This window comes from Mixophyes fleayi, chromosome 4, assembly GCF_038048845.1.
Source record: "Mixophyes fleayi isolate aMixFle1 chromosome 4, aMixFle1.hap1, whole genome shotgun sequence".
NCBI classification, from domain to species: Eukaryota; Metazoa; Chordata; class Amphibia; order Anura; family Limnodynastidae; genus Mixophyes; species Mixophyes fleayi.
The window spans coordinates 41,978,160-41,997,470 of NC_134405.1; the positions used below are offsets into that span (position 1 = coordinate 41,978,160).

Consider the following 19,311-nt stretch of genomic DNA (forward strand, 5'->3'; position numbering starts at 1 on the left):
ATGATAATGACTCTTCAACAGTAACAATGCCTGTACAAATTGGCAGAATCACACCATTTTCAAAACTATACTGGCTCCATTGTTTGCTTCCACATGTTTGTGTAACCACAGCAGCCCTGGGGGTATATTTACTAAAACGTCAGTTTGGACAAAGTGGAGATGTTGCCTATAGCAACCAATCAGATTCTAGCTGTCATTTTGTAGAATGCACTAAATAAATGAAAGCTAGAATCTGATTGGTCGCTATAGGCAACATCCCCACTTTTTCAAACCCTCAGTTTAGTAAATATACCCCCTGGTGTGACATGACAACAAGTAGAATAGATTAAGAAAAAAATATAATATTATTTTTCAACATATAAACTTTCTACCGTCAAACAAATATTTATGAGCCATGAGTGAAATGAATTCATCTTCAAGGGTCTATTGTCTAGGCTAAGACATTAAACTGTGTATTAGCTGATACAAACAGCAGGCCTAAGGCCTCCGTAAGAGAAATGTCCAGGAAAATCCCTGGAGAACATCAATCTAAACAAGCCATAACACCAGCAGAAAATGAATCCCAATGTAACTCTACAGTAATATAAACTCTATCAAGATTAGGAGAAGATATCTTGTTGTCTAGATAAGTTATTCCTTATTCATCTAGACCCAGCTTCTTTGCACAAGCTAAGAGCGGATGTCCAAAGGTCCAAATTCCAGCCCTGAAGCCTTTGTTCAGTAGACAACCTTTCAGAACCAGTAAAAGGGGTCAGGCATGTGCAATTAAAGGTCACACCCTCTTCCACTCTAGGCTTGTAAAGAGGCATTGTATGTATCATTGTGTGCAAAGTACCCCAACTGTTACCGTTTATATTTTATTGCACCATACATGACTTTGTTATTGTCTACACTTTAATGTGGCCAGGTGGATTCTGGGTATTTTTCAAGAGTTTCCTTGTCACATGTCCTACAGAGGGGTTGAAATACCCCATCCCACCAGAAGACAGGAAGTCTTGATCAGCTGGCAGCCAGTTTCTGGCTATCTTCCGTGGGATTAAAGACCTGTCTCAAAGATCGAAAGTCCAGCTCAGCAGTGACATCCATATCTAGGTCATCATATATAATCGGCCAAAAGTATTAAGAAAGACATTGAGTGATAAAGCTGGATTCTAAGAACCCAGACTAAACGTCCATGCTGGTGGGTCTTCAGTCTGGAAATTACTATTCCCATCTGTTCTTCTGTGCTTGAAGACTGTAGCTAGCTTTAAGTACAGTTTATAACAGCAGGTGGGCAACAGGTGACCTACGGCCCGCTGAGTCTTCTTCTGCGACCTGATGAGCCTTCTCCTGCTGCCCTCCTGCTACTTCATGTTGCACCTCACTGGTTTACAACTATCTCTGAAAGTTTCAAAGTGCTTTTGTACTCCAGAAAATCTGTGAGGCAAGTGCAACTATGGCTTTGGGCTGGTAACAGGACGCCAGCCAAATGACTGGCACTCTCTTGGGCTGGTCAAGAGTTACTGTACTAGTTTTAGACAGGGTTCATAATCCGAGCCAGGCTAGATTATTAGTTTGGTTATCAGCATTTATATATATATAGCGCCAATCATATTATGCAGCACTGTGCAGAGAATATGTAATCATTAACATAAGTTCCTGCCCCATCGAAGCTTACAATCTAAATTCCCAGACAGCACACACAGATTAGGGTTCATTTTGTCTGAAGTAAGTTTCAATTATCCAGTGTATTTTTGGACTGTGGGTAGAAAAACGTGCAAACACGGGGGGAACATACAAACTCCACGCAGATAGGGCTCTGGTTGGAATGAAGCTCATGCCCCCGGCTTTATAAGGCAGCTGTACTGACCACTGTGCCACAGTCTGGTTCCATAATATATCGTTATTAGATCTAATGTCTAATAATGTTCCCAATCGGTCAGGAGTAACAGTCCAACTTCTCATGGTTTTCCCCTTTAGTAAACACATTGCCCATAGAATCCAAAGCACAGAGTGATGAGTGTGATAAAGAGTGAACATTCCGAAGCGCACGCTTATTAGAAATATCTACACATTACAATGCACAATATTACACTAAAGGGCCTATTTATCAATTTGCTGCAATAAGGATGATTTTTTTTATTTGGGTTTTCAGTTCCACTAGTTAAAAAAAAAGGTTAAAATTAGATTAAAAAATATTAACAAAAAGATAAATTTAAAAATCTTTAAACTTGCTTGATTGAAAGATTTTCATCTGTTATCAACATTTTGAGATGCCGGTAACAGGAAACTATTGTGGCAGTGCAAGTTCCACAGCAATACTGGCTAATTAGGCTTCACCGTGCAAAGGCAGCACTGGTGATCTTCAGGGCCGTAGCTAGGGCTGTGCGACAGGGGCGACCGCCCAGGGCGCAACGCTGAAGGGGGGCGCAATTTAGGATTATTTTAGGTTAATTTAGTTAAAATTGAGGGCTAGGGGGGCGACATTTGTCTTCTTCGCCCTGGGCACTAGAATTCTAAGTTACGGCTCTGGTGATCTTGCTCTTTGATAAAGCTATCCATAAATCCTGATATCCATATTAGACATCATTTATTTTTTTAAAAAATGTATCCACACCCATACATCCACTCAAGATACATGTCTAGCGACAGTATTGGCTTGGGGGGGGGGGGGGGGATAGAAATTGAAGGTGGAACCCTAGGGCGGTTTTGCTGCCCATCCCTGTTTTTTCCACTTTAGTGCCAATGAACTCCAACCTCTGCCATGTTTCTGTTACATCCCCACAACTCTTAGGTTGTAAGCTGGATTGGGCAGGGCGATCTTTAGCTTCTGTTTCATGTCATTGATTGTAATTTATTTGTGTTAATATGTTGGCGCTTTATAAGTAAATGCTGATCTTAAGGAAAATAATAATCTGTCTAAAAGGAATAAATGTATTATATCAGGCTGGCATACAATGGGCCTGATTCTTTAAGGAAAGTAAGACAAACAAATGAGTAAGTTTTCTCCTGGACAAACCATGTTACAATGCAAGGGGTGCAAATTAGTTTATTATTTTGCACATAAGTAAAATACTGGCTGCTTTTTCATGTAGCACACAAATACTTGATAGCTTTATATTTACACTGAAATTTAAAGTTGATCTAGCACATGCCCTACCCCAACTATAAATCTTCCATCACATTTTAAATTTACATCCCCCTCCAATGCAACATGGTTTTGACCAGGTGCAAAGTTAATCTTTTTTTTTTTTTTTTGCTTTACTTTCCTTAATGACTCAGGCCCAATATGAGTAGATAAGCATTAAGTGCTGGAGTCGGGTCTGCGAGTGCCGTCTGTTATGTCACATGTTGTAGGCTGTAATCTTGTACATTTCCTTGCACAATTTTCTTATCTCCTTGTTTATTTGTTTCATCTATTTTCAGGGTTCAAGTAGAATTTTATGTGAATGAAAACTCCTTCAAGGAACGCATGAAACTTTTTTTTATAAAAAATCAGAGGTCAAGTAAGTATCTACATTTTGAACTATTGCTCCTCCCACTACAGAGTGACATTATGGACGTAACTAGGCACAACATTAAGCTTTAACCCCTAGTCCTGTAGACGTAACTAGATGAATAAGAGACACACATTTAATTGGGTGGAAGTTGGCTAGTATATTAATTATAATAAGGATCAAGTTGAAACATAAGCAAATCTTTAATACGAGTCAATAACCTCATCCCACACCGGCCACTGGAGACCAGTGGGCATGTAAGAATCTCACCCCAAGGTCAGCAGCTGCTCACTGCTATCTTCCCAAGACACACATTAAACTTGAGCCCTTAGCTTACAAGGATGGTGCTGATGTAATTAGGAGAGGACAGATATGCATTAGCAAATAGAATTTTTAACAATAAATGTAGTATAATCACAAACCGGGAAGGAGGGTGGGAAACATAGTAACATAGGGCCTAATTCATGAAGGATCTTAACTTAAGAAACTTCTTATTTAAGTCTCATGGACAAAACCATGTTACAATGCAAGGGGTGCAAATTAGTATTCTGTTTTGCACATAAGTTAAATACTCATGTAGCACATAAATACTTGATAGCTTATTTTTACACTCAAATTTAAAGTTAATATTTGTGTGCTACATTAAAAAACAGTCAGTATTTAACTAATGTGCAAAACTAATACTAATACTAATTTGCACCCCTTGCATTGTAACATGGTTTTGTCCAGGAGACTTAAATAAGAAGTTTCTTAAGTTAATGAATCAGGCCCATAGTCACATAGCTGATGAAGTTGAAAAAAGACATCAGTCCATCAAGTTCAACCTATTTTGGATCTCTGGCGATCCCTCTCTTATATTTGAAATTTATCCAGATGAAACAACTGCCAATCTGTTTAAATCAGGTTAAACCTCTCCTGACCCAATGTTGCAGTCCTATTTCTCCCTGGATCCGCTACTATACTTCATTTTAATTAATGGTCATAACCCCGGATACCATTTTCCGCTCAAATTTTGTCTAACCCTTTCTTAAACATATCAATTGATTTTTTTGTAATCGGCCAATACATTAATTGAATCTGCCATCACAACCTTCCCTGGCAGTGAATTCCAAATCTTGACTGCTGTTACTGTAAAGACCCCCTTCCTTCATTGGTTGTGAATCTTCCTCTCCTCTAACCTTAGGGAATGACCGCACATCCTGTGTACAGTCCTTGGGGTATAAAGTTCCCATGAAAGTTCTCTGTAGTGACTTTTAATGTCTTTGTACATAGTAATCATATCCCCTCGTAGACGCCTCTTTTCTAAAGTAAACATGTGTAAACTGGCTAACCTTTCCTCAGAACTTAGTGACTCCATACCCTTATGATTTTTGTCACTCTTATCTGAACCATTTCTAGTTCCAAAATGTCTTTTTTATAGAGTGATGCCCAGAACTGTACTCATATTTAAGATGAGGTTTTACCAACGGTTTATATAGTGACAAAATGACATTGTCTTCCCTTGCATCTATGCCCCTTGTTATTCATGCCAATACTGTATTGGCCCTTGCAACTGCTGAGCACTAATGCTAAGTATACGTCTACGAGAACTTCCAAATCCATTTCCATTATAGGTTCCCCTACATTTGTCCCGTTTAATTTATAGATTGCGTGCTTGTTTTTGACCCCTAAATGCATAACCTTATAATTACATTTTTGTTAAACTTCATCTTCCATTTGGCCACCCAATTGTCCAGTTTATTCAAGTTCCTCTTTAGAGAAACTACGTCTTGCTCTGATTTTATTACTACACAAAGTTTGGTGTCATCTGCAAAAAATGGAAACTTTGCTCTCTAAACCATCACCAAGATCATTAATGAATATATTAAAAAGGAGTGGCCCCAGCACGGAACCTTGAGGTACTCCACTTAAAACTTTTAAAAAATTAGAAAATGTTCAATTTCTCACAACTCTGTTCCCTATTCTCCAACCAGTTTTTGACCCAAGTACAAATGTTGTTACCCAGTACCCTGATTTTGTAAACCAACCTCTTGTGTGGCACTGTATCAAATGCCCTTGCAAAATCTAAGAAGACCACATCTACTGTGCTCTGGTCTAAGTTCCCACTAACTTCCTCGTAGAAACTTATTAGATTAGTTTGACATGACATATCCTTCACAAATCCATACTGATTCCCACTAATAATCTTATTACGCACCAAGTAATCCTGAATACCATCTCTTAATATACTTTCCAGTAGTTTTCCCACTATTGATGTCAGGCTTACAGGTCTAGAATTCCCGGTTTGTGATCTCATTCCCTTTTTCAAACAGCGGCACCACATCTGCTATTCACCAATCCCTTGTTACTGGCCCTGATGAAATTGAATCTATGAAAATTAAGAAAAGCGCTTAAGCTACATCTGGACCTGGAGCTCTATTTATCTTAATTTTATTCAGTTGCCTTTGGACTTCTTTCATAGTCAGCCAAGTTTTAATTAATGGTACGGTTACATTTCCATTTGTATGTATTATTCCCACCATTTGTTCCTCTCTAGTAAATGCTGAAGAAAAGAAAGTATTAATACCCCTGTTTTTTCACATTTATCAATTCACCCATCTCACTTCTAGGGGTCCTGTATTGTCTTTTTTAATCCTTTTGCCATTTATATACTTAAAAAACCTTTTAGGGTTTATCTTACTTTCGTTTGCAACTTATTTTTCAATTTCTAATTTCTAGTTTACCCAATCTAGTAGGTAGATCAGCTTAGTAACTTGTAGTACTAGATATATCAGCTCAGTATCCTGTAGTAATAGATATATCAGCTCAGTAACCTGTAGTATTAGGTAGATCAGCTCGGTAACCTGGACTAAAATGTTAGATCAGCTCAGTAACCTGTACTAATAGGTAGGTTAGCTCAGTAACCTGTACTAATAGGTAGATCAGCTTAGTAAACTGTACTAATAGGTAGATCATCTCAGTAACTTGTACTAATAGGTAGATCAGCTCAGTAACCTGTACTAATAGGTAGATCAGCTCAGTAACCTGTACTAATAGATAGATCAGCTCAGTAACTAACCTGTACTAATAGGTAGATCAGCTTAGTAACCTGTACTAATAGGTAGATCAGCTCAGTAACTTGTACTAATAGATAGATCAGCTCAGTAACCTGTACTAATAGATAGATCAGCTCAGTAACCTGTACTAATAGGTAGATCAGCTCAGTAACCTGTACTAATAGATAGATCAGCTCAGTAACCTGTACTAATAGGTAGATCAGCTCACTAACCTGTACTAATAGATGGATTAGCTGAGTAACCTGTACTAATAGATGGATCAGCTGAGTAACCTGTACTAATAGATGGATCAGCTCAGTAACCTGTACTAATAGATGGATCAGCTCAGTAACCTGTACTAATAGATGGATCAGCTCAGTAACCTGTACTAATAGATAGATAAGCTCAGTAACCTGTACTAATAGATGGATCAGCTGAGTAACCTGTACTAATAGGTAGATCAGCTCACTAACCTGTACTAATAGATGGATCAGCTCAGTAACCTGTACTAATAGGTGGATCAGCTCAGTAACCTGTACTAATAGATGGATCAGCTGAGTAACTTGTACTAATAGGTGGATCAGCTCAGTAACTTGTACTAATAGGTAAAAACACCTGACTAATAATGTAAAATGTCAGCTGGCCAGAAGGACCCCCTCCCCGGATCAGCCAGAGGGGTCTATATGTACAATCCTTTCATCTCAGGTGACTGTCAGAATACAACCTCAAAGTCAGAGTATGGACCTCTTGAAAGGCGTACGTCTCTCTTCCTGGCCCCATAGGATTCTGGGCCAGTCACATGATTTGCTATGGCTAAGGGTTTTGCTCTTGGAAGACGACGTGAATTATCTTTCTGTTTTAAACTGTACAACTGTTTTTTTATTTGCTTGACTTGTTCTTGTGTATTTCAGGTTTGAGGGTCAGATTATTTACCTTCTCACTGAAGCTGCTGAGTTGTCTCCTGTACATTATACGAGTGTTACTAGATGATCCAAGAGAAGGCAAAGGAAACTGGTGAGTGTAATTTTCCCGCTACTACCCAAACACCAGTGTCTTGCTTTCTTTTTCACTTCCAAAGTGATATTTATCGTCTACACAAAGTGAAGGCAGCCATTTTGTTATCTGGACCAATATATTGTCAGGGACCAATTCTAACCCAGGAGGCGAGACAGCTTGGCAGCTTGTTAGGAACATTTTAAAGGAAAAAAAATCCAAGTAACCCAGTGACCCACCCCAATGTTGCCCCCTATGGGTGTACCACCAAAAAATACCTCCCTGCCCCTGTGGATGGTCCATTTAGCTGAAGAGGCCGCTTGTGCAAGGTCTGATTCATAGGCCAGTAAGTTGAAAGCTGCTGCCTTTTGTCAGGGGTGTAACCATGATTGCTACGGATGGCCCATTTCCTGCAGTGCAGGCCTCTGGCAACACCTGCCCAGACGTGGGCCCCCTGTCTGCAGAGCAGGGGGCCCAGGAGGCAGCAGCCTTGTGGGCACCTACCCACATTTTGCTATGGGGGCCAGCAATGGACTGTTCTGCCTTTGCCTCTGGTCTTTCACTATCCTATTATTGACATCTTCTTACAACCAACTGAGTCCTCCTACCCTTTACCTCTCACCCCCTGTAATGTGGTGAAATCAGTCCATAAACTCCTGCAGCTTTGACTTTCACCTATTTTTAAAACAATGCATTATCCCATATCTGTTCTCAATGTTCATCTGACCCATATTTCTTGTTACAGCTGGGAGTGCCCTAAACAGAACTACTCTTCACAACACAAGTTTGATTGGTAAGAATGCTGACACAGTGACACAAACACATGATTCCCAGTAGACCCAGTTTTTTGGCAGGACAGCCCCGATTTACAGAAAAGGTGTGACCTATGGTGATGGAGGCAGGGTTTCGCCAAAAAGCATAATAGGGAGTGTTTTCAAATATTTTCCAGGTTGCTCTATGATCCCACATTTAAATGGGGTGCACACACTCAGGTTGTGTAACATACTGCCTCGGCTGACTTTGAAGGACTGCTATCACCATTATGACATGTTTGATAATGATGTACTTTTTAACATTTTCAATGTTAATTTTATATAACTATAAACTTATAAAGAATTCCATCTAACTTGCAGAAAAAGTAGATTGTTCGTGTGTTGTTGGTAAATATTAAAAGATAGGGACATTTGGAAGGACAAATCTGGAAAATCAAACTGTCCCTGGAAATCAGGGACAGTTGTCAATTATGAAGAATAGGGAGAATCGTTCAGTGATTCGCGGGCATGACTTTGGTGATGCTATTTTTTTTTTTTAATTGTTCGGTGGTCTGCAGACAGGAGTACTTTAAAGCATGTTGTGTTTATCTCTCTCTGCACAGTGCCACATGTACACAAAGAGTAATGTATTTCATCTATTAGTCACTTACTTTTCTTCCAGGACACCTATAATTTGGGTGAACAGACCTCTTCCTTTGTGGGGACTACAGGTAAGCTCAGCCAAGGATGATGATGTCAACTTTGGCTTTCTCCATAACTATACTTGCTATAACATATGACCAACACATGACTATTTTCTTTTTCTCATCTACCATCATCATCATCATCTTCACCATTTATTTATATAGCGCCACTGATTCCGCAGCGCTGTACAGAGAACCCACTCACATCAGTCCCTGCCCCATTGGAGCTTACAGTCTAAATTCCCTAACATGCACGCACACAGACAGACAGAGAGACTAGGGTCAATTTTGATAGCAGCCAATTAAACTAGTATGTTTTTGGAGTGTGGGAGGAAACCGGAGCACCCAGAGGAAACCCACGCAAACACGGGGAGAACATACAAACTCCACACAGATAAGGCCATGGTCTGGAATTGAACTCATGACTCCAGCTCTGTGAGGCAGAAGTGCTAATCACTTAGCCACCGTGCTACCATTCATTTGTGCTCTCACAGTGTCCCATGTGCCCCTCTCTCATAAATCAGACTATGTTAATAATAATAATAATAATAATTATTATTATAATAATAATTTTATGTAGCATACATATTTTATACTTTGACGGGTAGCTCTATTCAAATGGTTTTGCCTATTTAAAATCATCATGCAGGTACTACAACTTAATTGCATAACTATGACATAAGATACTTGAAATAAGACTTACTTGCCTGAAATCTTGCGTTGAAAACCTCTGCAACACACTGTTGCTGCCACTTGACAGATGGTTTTGAAAGACTTTTCTTAGCAACACTTATAACCATCAAAACAAACTGTGGAATGCATTGATTATTTCCATGGTTACAGATGTTTATAAGGATGGTCACGTGCAACCTGTGAAATGGTGGCAAAAAGTATGTTTCTCAGATTTCAACAGGTGATTTCAAGCAGAAGATCTAAATAAGCTTTCCTTCCCTGGGCAGTACCATCTCTAATTACATATTTATATTTAGTCCTAATATAGTCTTTTCCACTCTTTCATCTTGTGGTGTTAGGTATTACACGGTCTAAGTAATTAAACAATGCTGTATAATATGTAAAAATGTAATCTATGGTTTCCACTCTTTTCTATCAGGTTCTAGTTGCATTAATTAGCTTTTTGGAAACAATGCTTCTTACCTACCTGGGGTACAAGGTAAGTTTTATTCCTCCAAATCATACAGCACTTTCTGAATGCTCTGACAAGGTAGCTCCATGCATTTTTAATCAATATTCCCATATTGTTTTACTGATAGTATGATAATTTGCAAATTATTAATATTTCTTCTGCCTTCTCTTGGGAAAATAAGCATATATTAAAGCGGTTTCTGGCCTGATAATAATCTTCTTCACTACAGTACAATATTGTTTCCAGCCACAACATCTGTTGTTAAACTGGAAAGTAGTTAACTTTTAGGGGAGCATCTCACCAGTGTTCCATGCTCACACATAGGGAGTTCAATTGTCCAGATATCCTATATTAATAAATGATTCTTTGTCACTGTTCTATGATCTGCAAAGTTCAGAGCGTTGAAATCTATTTATTACTATTTGCCAGCATATGGATTTGTTAAGCGATGCGTGTAGAACTTGACATGCAAGAGTAGTAATGCGTTTTATGGGGCAGGTAAGCTGATTACATGTAGTTTTTTTTAAAACATAAGATAGCGGAAAACATGGATAATAATGATTTGCAAAACATAGTATTATCAATTAGGGGATAAGATTATTTTTGATGTCCTGGGGCTTCGTGTAATTTCATTAAGACAATGTAGATAAAACTCTGTCTGTCATGTTCTCTTTCTAATGGAATGGCTCTCAGTACAGTTGTTTTTCACATTGAGCAACAGGTAATTTCCAGTTTTTAGTGTTCAATCTATTTTTATTACTAGTGATCTGCAATAAATAACATATCAGTGGAGCCTGGTAGCCAACGTGCCCATACTAGTTACTGCTGGTATTGTTTAGTACTTTCAAGTCTTTAATGGCTCCTTAAGTGACTCTAACCTGCTACAACAGCTTGTACACTCTTTGCATAAAGTGGACATGTCACAAGCTGGTATGATGCTATATTTTCCTTTACTACATAATACCTTGTGCACTCCTGAACCTCATTCTAATTGGCAGAAAGTGTATTATTCAGATCACTGTTTATGCTCTTTGCTCTCCTGGATTTAGTATTCAGGGTGCTGTTTATTCATTTTGCTCTCCTGGATATACAGTCATGATTTAAAGTTTTGAGAATGACACAAATATTGTTTTTCACAAAGTCTTCTTCCTCAGTTTTTATGATGGCAATTTAAATATACTCTAGCATGTCATGAAGATTGATCAGATGAATTGCAATTAATTTCAAAGTCCCTCTTTGCCATGACAATGAATTTTATCCCAAAAACAACATTTCCACTGCATTTCAGCCCTGTCACAAAAGGACCAGCTGACATCCGGTCAGTGATTATCTTGTTAACCCAGGTGAGAGTGTTAACGAAGACAAGGCTGGGGATCACCCTGTCATGCTGATTGAATTAGAATAACAGACTGAAAACTTTATAAGGAGGCTGGTGCTTGAAATCATTGTTCTTCCTCTGTTAATCATGGTTATCTGCAAGGAAACACATGCAGTCATCATTGCTTTGCACAAAAAGGGTTCCACAGGCAAGGATATTGCTACTAGTAAGATTGCACCTAAATCAATCATTTCTCCGATCATCAAGAACTTTAAAGAGAGACGTTCAATAGTTGTGAAGAAGGCTTCAGGGTGGCCAAGAATGGCCAGCAAGTGCCAAGACCGTCTCCTAAAGTTGATTCAGCTGCGGGATTGGGACACCACCAATGCAGAGCTTGCTCAGGAATGTCAGCAGGTAGGTGTGAGTGCATCTGCACATACAGTTAGATGAAGATTTTTGGTGGATGGCCTGGTATCAAGAAGGCCAACAAAGAAGCCACTTCTCTCCAGAAAAAACAACAGGGACAGAGTGATATTCTGCAAAAGGTACAGGGATTGAACTGCTGAGGACTGGGGTAAAATCATTTTCTCTGATGAATCCCTTTTCAAATTGTTTGGGACATATGGAAAATGCTTGTCCGGATAAGGTGAGCGCTACCATCAGTCCCGTGTCATGCCAACACTAAAGCATCCTAGGATCATTCATGTGTAGGGTTGCTTCTCAGCCAAGGGAGTGAGATCACTCACAATTTTGCCTAAGAACACAGCCATGAATAAAGAATAGAAACAAAACATCCTCCAAGAGCAACTTCTCCCAACCATCCAAGAACAGTTTGGTGATGAACAATGCCTTTTCCAGCATGATGGAGCACCTTGCCATAAGGCAAAAGTGATAACTAAGTGGCTTGGGGATCAAAACATCGAAATTTTGGGTCCATGGCCAGGAAACTCCCCAGACCTTAATCCCATTGAGAACTTGTGGTCAATCCTCAAGAGGAGAGTGGACAAACAAATACCCACAAATTCTGACAAACTCCAAGCATTGATTAGGCAAGAATGAGCGGCCATCAGTCAGTATGTGGCCCAGAAGTTGATTAACAGCATGCCAGGGCGAGTTGCAGAGGTCTTCAAAAAGAAGGGTAAACACCGCAAATATTGACTCTTTGTATAAACTTAATGTATTTGTCAATAAAAGCCTTTTGACACTTATGAAATGCTTCTAATTTTATCTCAGTATACCATAGCAACATCTGACAAAAAGGTCTAAAAACACTGAAGCAGCAAACTTTGTGAAATCCAATATTTGTGTCATTATGTAGCATTCAGAGTGCTGTTTATGCTCTATGCTCCCCTGGGTATAGCATTTAGAGTTCTGTTTATGCTCTATGCTCTCCTGAGCTTCAGCAGTACATTGTGTTATCTGAGTACATTTGGTTTGTCTTCATTGCTTTTACAGCCTGTAGGGGGCAACTATGAAAACTGGTAACACATAGCAACCAAACAGATTCTAATCATTTTTAAAGTTTGATTCACAAAATCAAAGAAAATGCTAACTTAGTTTATAGTATCTCTTTCCTTTGTGCCAGTTTTCACACATGTCCCCCAAATGATTAACCCTTGCAAACAGACTGCAAATTAATCACATACAGCTTTATGAATTAATCAGTTGCTGATATTTATTTTAGGGGAACATTTGGGAGCAGCTCCTCAGATTCCCTTTCATTCTGGAAATGTTCAACACTCTGCCGTTCTTTGTCACTGTGAGTATGTATCACCCCCTCCTCTCACCCGTTCATTGCCCTTTCCATTCCCTCCTTTCATCTCTCCTACTCTATGAGGTCTATGTACAGAACTAGTGACCCATACAGCAACCATGACAGGAGCTCCTACATACCTCTTATTAATCTGCTGATGAGGACCCTCTGTGCACTTTCCCTGGAAATCATTCATGCAAAAAACAAAAAGGTTGTTGTGTAGGAATGTGTGCACTTTTTATTTATAGAGCTTCTAATACTCAGTGCATCTTCTCTGAGGGATAAGACTTTGACATACTTTATAACCATCACTTGGCTCTCTTGATGTTGGTAAACTACAACTCCCAGAATGCTTTGGCACTCTGAATTTAACAGCAGCGTGGCAACTGTCCTAACTAATTATCCTCAAACTTCCTTCTTTTTTCCTATGTTTTCTCTCTTCTCTTCATTATCACACATTATATTCCCCCTTACTTATTATTAGAGATGCTCAGGCTCGGTTTTCTGAAAAGTGAGCCCACCCAAACTTAGGGGATCTGAGTAGACTCGTGAGCTGGCTCGTTACTTTCGCGCGTCCTCGGTTCTGAATTGAGGCAAAACGTCATCGTTGCGTTGTCGGATCTCGCGGGTTTTGGATTTCAGATGTACCTCCTTCCCCAGGAGATCCAGCGCTATTGCTCACACAGAAACAGGGATAGCAGTGTTCTTGTCACTCTCCAGTGCCACTGCTCACACAGAAACAGGAGGGGTAGCAGTGTTCTTGTCACTCTCCTGTCTCCAGTGCCATTGCTTAGTGCCACTGCTCACACAGAAACAGGGATAGCAGTGTTCTTGTCACTCTCCTGTCTCCAGTGCCATTGCTTAGTGCCACTGCTCACACAGAAACAGGGATAGCAGTGTTCTTGTCACTCTCCTGTCTCCAGTGACATTGCTTAGTGACATTGCTCACACAGAAACAGGGATAGCAGTGTTCTTGTCACTCTCCTGTCTCCAGTGACATTGCTTAGTGCCATTGCTCACACAGAAACAGGGGTAACAGTGTTCTTGTCTCTCTCCAGTCTCCAGTGCCATTGCTCAGTGCCATTGCTCATACAGAAACAGGAGGGGTAGCAGTGTTCTTGTCACTTGCCAAAAATTGACTAGAAATTATTGGAAATTAATGTTATTGTTGTTAATAATAATGTAGGGATAAAAAAGAGCCAAATTATGGGATTTTAGCAAACAAAAATAGGGATTTTAGAAAAAAATCGGGATCCAAAACCAAAAACCAAAACACGTGAGGGCGGTTTTGCCAAAACCAAAACACGAAGTTAATCCAAAACCAGAACCAAAACACAGGGGTCATTGAACATCTCTACTTATTATTACTATCAGGCCTTCCTTTGTAGAGCTGTGAGACAGACAAGATAATTGCTCTGGGCTCCAAACTACAAAGCCTCTGCTGACAAAGGATAACACAGATCTCTTATTTAAAAAATGGCAATATATATATATATATATATATATATATATATATATATATATATATATATATATATATATATATATACCAGAGGGAAGGTCAAGTGGAGGGCAGTATTGCATCAAAAATCGCATCATTTCGGCCCTGCCACCTACGACAAAAATGTGTGATTCACTGCAAAACATCATTGAGGCCCCCATCCCACACACTTCACTAAGTAGTGGGCTGGATCTGGGAGAGAGGCCTGCTCTCCTGGGATCCTGGAGAACTATCCAGAATACGGGAGTCTCCTGGACATTCTGGCTAGAGTAGTCAACATGCTCCAGCGACAATTGAAGGAAAGCTGGGACAGTGCAAGGGATGTATCTGATTAGATCTTATAATACGCCTTAGAGTCTCTTCCCCTCTTTAAAACATAAAAGTTGGAAAGTAAAGGGTTAATTATACAGTAGTGGCACCCATTGTACTGATTCTTATTCCTTTTCTGTTTGTCTTTTTCCATTTCCCCTTCTCTGCCTGTTCTTGGCCTCTCTTCCCCCTCTTTCTTTATTCTTAAACAGCAGCTGTCAGATAATGTATTCACCCCCATTCTCTTGCTGCCCACTGTGGGTGTATGGAGTGACGCCGAGATTGGGCACAGCTGCCACTTACGTCCCACAAATGTCACTTTTCAGTCACGCTGATGAGTACATGACCTGCCCTCTCACAGTGCTCTACTTCAGCCAGGTGCTATGTAATAGGACAAACGCTGCGATTAGGGCTTGGTAGGTGAATTAACATGAAACATGCTAAGGAAATGGGAGCACTATGCTAAGCTTCCTATTGCCGATACGTCTAACCCTTATCTGCTCTAATGTGGCTCCTTAGCTATATCTATATAATACATCATCTTTAGAAGAAAATAGTTGATAGTTATTTTGTGTGGATAACATTTGCACAAAAATTCCCAATTGACTTTTAAAGTGAGAAAAACTCTGATTAAAAAGGTGGTACATGTACTGCCGCAATCCTTCTGCTATCACCATCTCAATTCAATTAAAACATGTTTTATTATTTAAATAAACATAGTAACATAGTTGATGAGGGTGAAAAAAGACACCAGTCCATCAAGTTCAAACTATTATGGATCTCCAGCGATCCTGCACTTATATTTGAAATTGATTCAGATTAAGCAACCACCAATCTGTTTCAATTGTGAAAATCCCCCCAGACCCAATACTGCAGTCCTATTTCTCCCTGGATCCACTACTATCCTTCATTTTAATTAGCGGTCGTATTCCTGGATACACTTTTCCGCTAAAAATTTGTCTAACCCTTTCTTAAACATATCTATTAAATCTGCCATCACAACCTTCCCTGGCAATGAATTCCATATCTTGACTGCCCTTACTGTAAAGAACCCCTTCCTTTGCTGGTTGTGAAATTTCCTCTCCTCTAACCTTAGGGGATGACCGCGTGTCCTGTGTATAGTCCTTGGGGTAAAAAGTTCCCATGAAAGTTCTCTGTATTGACCCTGTACATAGTAATCATATCTCCCCTTAGACGCCTCTTTTCTAAAGTAAACATGCCTAAACTGGCTAAACTTTCCTCATAACTTAATGACTCCATACCCTTTATCAATTTTGTTGCCCTTCTCTGAACCCTTTCTAGTTCCAAAATATCTTTCTTTATAGAGTGGTGCCATTGTTTTAAAAAAATGTTTTCTAGATTTAAACATTTTTTTTCCTGCAACAACTGGAACTGAAAGCCCAATGTCCAGGCTTTCAGTTGCGGATGCTTGAGCCAGCTAGATAGGTCACTATGCGCATATCCCTAGAGAATGGCTCAGCTAAGCCGTATAATTTAAGATAATGTCAGCATTGGGAGAGCACTATTAGCATAATGTGCCTACGACAAAGAATGTTTGTGTACTTGTGATCTCACTAGCACTGATCCACCAGAATAAATGGTTCTGCTATAGAGCACTGCAGAAAGGAAGACAGTAAGTAGACTGATGAGTTAAACCACAGAGGAATAGTGATGGTCACACATGGACGGACCCTGCCTCTTGGCTCCAACACTGAACTATGGGGTCAATGACCAAACTGGACGGTATCTGACTGTTTCTTGACCACTATTACCAACATGCCCAATAATAATCTAATAGATTTCTACTGGATTATTATCGACCATCTGGGTAATTTTAGGACCACACACACTGCAATATTGGGGCAATTGCTCAATATCACTAACAATACTGCAGAGTGTGTACTGTAACCAGATAAATAAATGTCCCCAGGAAGAAAACAATCAGGGACACCAAATATGAAAAATAATTTGAAACATGTTGTTAATGATAGGCTGTGGGTCACTAATGGTTAGGTTCACTTTGAGGACACCGAGTCAGATATGCTTTTAATGCTGAAAGTGAGTCATATCCTGTAAGTGGTTGTGGTCTGTTTCCAGTACGTATGACCAGACAGGCAGATGCAGAGGGTGGATTAAGTGTCTCTTTCCTCTAATAAACTCATACATCTCAAATCTGGAAATGGTTTATGAGCCCTCAGGTTGAGTGACTTGTGTTCCTCTAGTGCACATGCTTACAATTTAGAGACAGAGTAGGTGCTCTTAAAGGCACTCTGCAGCAGTACCCAATTCCATTTATACTTCCTCTCCCGCTAATCCTTTATCATTTCCTAACTTTCTTCTTCCTGTCTGTCATCTCTCCGATTTCTATTTCAGGTATTCTGGCCTCCCTTGAGAAATCTTTACATCCCTGTCTTCCTTAATTGCTGGCTGGCGAAGCATGCACTGGAGAATATGATTGTAAGTTTTCTCCTGATTAAATCGTTAATCTAACCTTTTGTCTACAGTTAAAAGGTCCTCCAGGCTTTCCAACCATTAGACACTAGGCACTGAGTATGCATAACCGCCAATGGTCCCTAATTCCCAGTGGCAGTTCCAGGTGTCCTGCATTATGGTTGCGGCACCCGACAGTCCAAATCTGCAGTCCAACAAGGAGGTTCCATCTACTTTGTAAGTTATACAGGCAGAGATGGCTTGAGGATTAACTGCATCGAGGACTGGGAATCAGTAACATGTTGGGACAGATAGAACTAAGGTCCTGTAGTAGACATTGCTTTAATTGACTTGATCTCTTCAATATACATCACCATGCACTTCATAAACATGTTGGGGCTAAATAAAAAAAAAAAAAAAGGTAACTTTGCACCTTGCCAAATCCATTTTGCATTAGAGGGGGAGGTAAATTTAAAATGCGATGGTATATTTATAGTTGGAGTAGGGCATGTCCTACATGAACTTTAAATTTCAGGGTAAAAATAAAGCTATCAAGTATTTGTGCGCTACATTAAAAAACAGCCAGTATTTATCTTATGTGCAAAATAATAAACTGATTTGCACCCCTTGTATTGTAACATGGTTTGTCCAGGAGAAAACTTATTCCTTTTTTTGCCTTACTTTCCTTAATGAATCAGGCCCATCATCTCCAACATTTTTTTATAACTGAAAGAAAAACTTAATTTTGTTTGCTTTGTTCTGTTCCTTTTTTGTTTTATTTCTTTGGACACTATCTAAAAAGACACTCAACATTCTACACACAATTAGGTTTTATTTTTAACTTGACATTCTGCAAATAAAATCCAATATATCTGCTTTTATTATTACTAGTGAGATATGCCATGCTGCATTCTCGGCTGGTAAAATTACATTGTGACCCCAGAAGGTTATTTACTAATATTGCGATCTGCGTCATCAGGACCCACCTCCACTGCATGAGGACACGATTCCCGTTATTGCGCAGCCATGGGTGGGGCCTGTTGATATGAATTGTATCATCGTGACTGCTGCCCCTTGAACCTCCTGTCTGGGATCTGCTGGAAGGGAGGTCTTAAAGGAAAGCAAATATGAGTTAACATGGACTCTTTTATGGTCTTGTCACATATGATATAAGGACATAAAGAGATGCATAGTTACCGCCTGATAATACATTCGACTTGCCACCCTTATTAATTTAGATGTTTCAATTTTTCTCCCAATCTACTGCTCATTTGCAATAACTTAGATTTCAGGTCTAGTTCATCCATTGTGTGCACTCCCCACCCTTTCCTGATCACTGATGTACCCTGTCCTGCAAAGGGAAAGCTATTCTCAGTCATACACAATGCCATATCACAGCCGAAAACGTCACTTGGCAGGATACCAGAGCATATGTTGCCAAAAAACTACGGCAAAACCAGATGATGATCTTGTAGAAATTGAAAAGATCAATATTCTGTTCATATATCTGGTCGGAAGATGATCGCCGATGAGCGATTCGTTCCGAGAGGACAAATATCATTCCATTTGGCTACCTACGTGTGTTGCCAAATTGGACATTAACGCCTTTGCCCAACTTTGACCCCTTTGGTTTATCTCGCATTATTGAAGAACAGACCCACCCATCATCCAGTACAAAAATATAGACCAAGAGCCCACCAATTTGTGTTTTGTGATGCCACAAGAGCACTTGTAGGACCCTTGCCCTGCAGCCCTTATTCCTAAACGAACCCTCATGTATTTAAAAATAAGTATTGCTTGTGTACGGTGCCCATTTAATGGTATGTTTGAAACTGCTTTTGACAGAGAGACAGAAATGTCTACAAAGTAAATGTATATTCTGCTGAATTAATGAAA

At 39.6% G+C, this 19,311-nt stretch overlaps 1 protein-coding gene across 4 annotated transcripts in view; it reads left to right on the forward strand.

The window, feature by feature from the left end:
- The window catches only part of LOC142151294 (potassium channel subfamily T member 2-like), a 111,942-nt gene that overhangs the window by 42,629 nt on the left and 50,002 nt on the right, over positions 1-19,311 (forward strand). For all 4 annotated transcript variants that reach the window (XM_075206793.1, XM_075206796.1, XM_075206797.1 and 1 more), the window contains exons 2-8: positions 3,406-3,485; positions 7,423-7,525; positions 8,250-8,297; positions 8,939-8,987; positions 10,072-10,131; positions 13,107-13,181; positions 17,359-17,442. In XM_075206793.1, the coding sequence (XP_075062894.1) occupies positions 3,406-3,485; positions 7,423-7,525; positions 8,250-8,297; positions 8,939-8,987; positions 10,072-10,131; positions 13,107-13,181; positions 17,359-17,442 (499 nt within the window). The remainder of the gene's footprint in view (positions 1-3,405; positions 3,486-7,422; positions 7,526-8,249; positions 8,298-8,938; positions 8,988-10,071; positions 10,132-13,106; positions 13,182-17,358; positions 17,443-19,311) is intronic.